Source organism: Hylaeus anthracinus, unplaced genomic scaffold (genome assembly GCF_026225885.1).
Source record: "Hylaeus anthracinus isolate JK02 unplaced genomic scaffold, UHH_iyHylAnth1.0_haploid 12007, whole genome shotgun sequence".
In the NCBI taxonomy this organism is placed as follows: Eukaryota; Metazoa; Arthropoda; class Insecta; order Hymenoptera; family Colletidae; genus Hylaeus; species Hylaeus anthracinus.
The window spans coordinates 15,179-20,451 of NW_026534351.1; the positions used below are offsets into that span (position 1 = coordinate 15,179).

At 36.7% G+C, this 5,273-nt stretch overlaps 1 protein-coding gene across 3 annotated transcripts; it reads right to left on the reverse strand.

Annotated features, from left to right (window-relative positions):
* Window positions 1-392: 392 nt before the first annotated feature.
* On the reverse strand, window positions 393-4,319 carry LOC128892597 (vacuolar protein-sorting-associated protein 36-like). Of its 3 annotated transcripts, none has more exons than XR_008461109.1 (2): window positions 2,840-4,319; window positions 393-1,431 (listed from the first exon to the last, which is right to left on the reverse strand). XR_008461109.1 is itself a non-coding variant. In XM_054153108.1 (2 exons), exons 1-2 carry the CDS (start codon window positions 3,033-3,035, stop codon window positions 1,143-1,145), a joined length of 474 nt encoding a protein of 157 aa, XP_054009083.1. In that variant the 5' UTR covers window positions 3,036-4,319; the 3' UTR covers window positions 393-1,142. The 3 variants fall into 3 exon arrangements, 1 of the variants encoding a protein (XP_054009083.1); XR_008461108.1 differs by having other exon boundaries at window positions 393-1,434; XM_054153108.1 differs by having other exon boundaries at window positions 393-1,420.
* Between the last annotated feature and the right edge of the window lie 954 nt (window positions 4,320-5,273).

Here is a 5,273-nt window from a genome sequence, read left to right on the forward strand (position 1 = left end):
GAAATTTAGTTATTTGCAAAAATTTATTTCTTAAAAATTAAAGAGAGTCGTCCCTTCCTACTTTCAGAAATGCTTCTACATGCCCTTCTTTACATATGAAAAAAATTTTATTCAAAAATTCAGTGCACACCTGCAGATGTCCAAGTATTTAGACCATTTTTTGACGAATGTAAAATACAGATTTATTTGGTATTCGCAACAGAATATATTTTTTAAATATATAACAAATATCTATTCGATATGTAGAACAAAATATTTGTTCCCGTATATAAACCACAACGTTAAAAGAAGACACAGAATGCTCCTTAACATCGGAAACTATTTTATATTAGGGAAAAATATTCTGTTCTACATATAGAATAGGTTTATTTAATATTACAAAATTTATTTAATTTATTTATTTAATTTAATTTATTTAATATTACAAAAATATTTTTTTTTTCTAAATCTAGAATAAACATCATTCATTTTTAAATATTAAAATGAAATTCAATTGACTAATGCCTATCATCTATTAGGGATTCAACTAATGGGGATTAGTTTGAAGGAAATGAAATAAATTTGGAAAATTATATAAACTGTTTCTTTTTATTGGGCATGAGAGGTAACCCAAACCTTCTCTCCTGGGTTGTAAGTAGGTGCAGGGCGTCGTTTAGCATCTGCATTAAGTTTTCTCTGATCTTGTTCCTGTTCATGGGTTTCTCGTGCCTTGTCCAGTACTTCCGTCATTTGAAGTAATCTTAGTGTTACTTCCGGTATGAAGTTCTCGTTATTGATTATCTGACGTAAATCACTTGTATTTTCCGCTGGGGCTCTGAGTTCCCTGGCGACCATTAGATCCGCCGGGGTAAAGGCAGTACCTTGACATATTGTCGTGTTGATAGCAAAACGAATTGCTGGAAGTTTGGAGGGCCATTGCTTATGCTCTCTATATTTCCCAGCAATATAGAGAGTTGTGTCTTGAGTTTCCTATTCCTTCGTTCTACTGGGTTAGCACTTGGATGGTATACAGGTGTGAACTTGTGATCGATATTTAAACAATACGTGATCTGCTGTATCATACTGCTTATGAATTGTGTCCTATTATCGCTGATCAAGCGCCGTGGAACACCAAATCGGAGAAAAATTTCGTTGACTAAAGTCTACGCACAATTTTCTTTTGTCGCGTTGTCCAATGCGAATAACGCCGTCCATCTTGTAGCATAATCTTCCACAATGAAAACCCATTTTTCATTTTGAGGTCCTGGTGGGAGAGGTCCGAATAGGTCCATTGCAACTACTTCAAATCGTTGTTGCAATACTGGTGTCTGGAGTAATCCTGCTGGCTTCAAGTTTGTTAGCGGCGCGCGACGGGGGTAGTTCTCGTGGCGGGGGTGCAGCGCTTCACGCGGTAGCGTGATCGGGGCGCTACTCTGGCGACCTAACCCGGAACTACTTGAAGGGGGTTACAACCACATTTATGACCAATTGAGTAAAGTTGGAAAAAGTTAAGTAAACGTGTCTATATAAATATAAGAAAAAATACAAAAACAGAGTAAAATTGAATTTTAGTTCCTTTACTCAATTGCTCATAATTCCAGTATTTATCCATAGGCTTTCTTCATCAATACCTTGTTTACTTCGCAAAAGTACGAAGTATACGTAAACAGTAAAGCACTGGACATGATTTGAAAATTACAATTTTTGCATGACGATAGAGCAAATTTTCGATTCTTATTTTCGCCGAAAAGAATCCACGTTTCTCACATAATTTGCCCCATACCACTTAAACTACTGAACAAATTGGAAAACAATGTTAGAAGCGGTTGTTGGAGATTCCATTATCTTTAATATGATATTTTTCGCGACACAATCGGACGTTTCTAACTTGTAAGATATGGTCAAAAGTGTGGTTATCTTTAAAAAAAAGAAAAAAAAAATCAAAAACCATATCTGGAAAACCTATCCATAAAAAATGACCCCGATGTGATTTTCCAGTTTCGCAGGTTAAATACATTAGAAGAATAAAATGGTATTGAATGTACAGAAATGTTTTTTTATTTCGGGTGAAACTGCACGGATTTTTCGCGAAATCTTAGATTTCCGAAATTATTACATAAATTCAAAGTATACCATAGTGCAAGGAACCAATTTGAATGTTTTCGCGATATTCCTATTTTTCACTTGTTTATTGCTATTTATATACTTGTGCATTATTTTCTTGGAAAAATCTTATTATTAAGCTCAATTTCAATAATGATTTTATATTGTAGGAAGTCGTTGCAAAGTCTTTGTAGTTTTAGTTACATATATGAGTAAATGCATTTTCAACGTTTTAACAATTTTTTGTAAACAATTCGTCAAACAATTGCGATTTTTAATACGTTCTCCATACGCGATTCGAACGAAATTTGACTCTATTAGTGCAGTAATAGGTCTACAGATATAGTCAAATTTAGTTCGAATCGCGAATAGAGAACGCATTAATAATCGCAAATGATTAACAAATTGTTTAAAAAAAAATTTTTAAACGTTGACAATGTATTTACTCATATATGTAACTAAAAATATAAAGACATTGCAATGACTCCTTATATTATAAACACAATACTACAATTGAGCTGAATACTATAATTTTTTCAACAAAATAATGCACGAATATATAAATAGCAGTAATCGAGTGAAAAATAGGAATATCGCGAAAACATTCAAATTGGTTCCTTGCTCTATGGTATACTTTGAATTTATGTAATAATTTCGGAAATCTAAGATTTTGCGAAAAATCCGTGACACACTTGACGCAATTCCACTCTTAATGTAAACCAGTCTTATTTCTGTCAATGAAATCTGTGTTACTTACTGCGGCGCAGGAGTTCCATATTTTTCACGACCATATTTTCAGCTTTTCTTTGTTGCTGTTGCGGCTGCTGCTGCTGTGTCTGGAATCGCCGTTGGAAGTCTATTTGCTGTGCTTGCAACTGCTGCAGAGCCAGCAGCACCTGCTCCTGTTGCCGCTGCTGTTGCTGCTGCTGTGCTCCTCCCTCTGCTGCATACATATTTGCATTTCCTCCATCTTTTTGTACATTTGTTCCTCTAAATTCAAGCACATATTTTCTTCTGAAAGAGAAAAAAGATATATAGGATATATATTACATGAATGTGTTTCAATTATGCAGTATATTTATTTTCCACTGAAGTTGGAATTATACTTATCATTGCTTTGGGCCATTTTCTGCTCGGTATTTACTGCTGTACTACTAATATATTATTCTTCGACGGTTTCACGATTATATCTGACTGACGACTGATTTGATGCCGCTTTATAATATCCATCCCCTCCTGAGTTTCCTACCAAAACTCCATCGAACCTTCGAGAATTTGGCACGTGCTTGCGGCACGTGTCCTCCTTCGGGTTATTGTCGCGCGGTTTCTTCTTTTCGCGTCCGACTCGCGGCTCCGCGTCCAGACACAAAGCCTGCTCGTCGATGATCACTCGGCATTCGCCGTCGAACGGGCGCGATCTGCACTTTGACGGTGTCGTTTGATATTTCTTCCCTAAATGCAAGCTATCGGAACTTTAGCACAAAAGGCCCCACGAGGGACTTTTTCGGCTTTACTCTCTTGACCGATATCCACACGCGAACAGTTCGCCGACTCGTCGCGGCAATTAGTAAACCCATCTAACAATAAGATTCGACAAGATCAAACGATGCGTTGCATTCGGGCGCTTATGATCTCGCAGACAGCCTTCCGGTCGCGTTACGAGTTGCCCCGTCTACGCCCGGTTCTTACCTCTCCCGAGTAGCATGGGCTCTCGGTGCTATGGTAAGGAGTCACCACTCCCGGTCAGTTGTTAGCTGCCGTTGTTTGTCCTAGTTTTCAAATCATTTAAAAAAATATGGGTTTTACCCGCACGTTAGGTGCTGTTTTCACCCTTTCAATAATTAATTAAATTTCATACAGGAACATTCGAAATGATAAACAATATATAAAGAATATTAAATCTCCGCCAGCCGTGCCTGAAAAACAAAATTAAATAAAAAAAAAAATAGAAAATATAATATAAAGTAATATAATACAAAAGTATTATACTTACGTTTTAATTACAACAGTGGTATTGTCATAATAGTTGCCGACAAGCTTCGAACGTAGAGGAGGACAGCGAATAAAGGAAGAGGACGGAGATAGAACATCTGGGTATGTCGGTGAGACAATGTAATGCAACGATGAAACTTTTTTATTATTAACTGTTTTGTTGTGAAACTTTTACCATCATATTCCTGAAATTTTTCTGATTAAAATGAGACCAAACATACTTTATAATTCGCAACATACTTACTTGTAACACCTTATTATGTATCATATATCGTAGAACACTTACTAAAAAAAAAGATGAATGGTAAATATGTAAGACCAGAATAAGGAGCTTAGGATGGAATTCACTGGGCGCACGAAAGAAACAGTGGATATAGATGTGTAAGAAGTATATATTCAATAAGCTCTTGCCTCGATGCAAGTCGGTACAGTTCTGACCTTCGCCAGAAAATACAGTCGTGAGGACACCCCTGACGTCAGGCCCATCGTTTACAAAAGTCCTCTATCCCAAAACCTCCTTTAAGAAGGGGAACGCGCAGAGACTAAACACATGGCCCGTTTCGGGCGTTTGTCTAGCTCGAATATCCTAACATTATTTCGAATATTCTAACAAATATCGTTCGAATTATATCGTGTTTGGTCTCATGTTCATTAGAAAAATGTCAGGAATATGATGGTAAAAGTTTTACAATGAAAAAGTTGATAGTAAAAAGGTTTCATCGTTGCATTACATTGTCTCATCGACATTCCATGGTGTTTTCGCTCTGTCCTCTTCCTTTAATCGCTGTCCGTTTCTTTCTCTCCATTCTTTTGAAGCCTGTCGATAAACATCCGAAATTGGACGAAACTCGGCGATCGAATTCCATGACCCCCCAATAGTGTGGATTAGTTGCAGCCCAATTAGGGGACATATATGTGTGTTTCTGTGGAGACTTTACTATGGGTGTAATTGCTTCGACCAATAATACGTCACGGCAGCACGCTGTGTGAGGAAGAGTGGGACACGTCTAGTTAAACCCCAAGTTACAAATGTCGAACAGCAGTCACTTGGAATTTGCACCTCGTAACGCTCTCTTTGAATGAATATTTCAAATATTCCGTCGAAGAGTGAATACAAGGTTCTTGATAGAATTCCGACTTTCTTTTCATACCTTTTTAGTTTTTAGTTTTTAGTTTTTAGTTTTTAGTTTTTAGTTTTT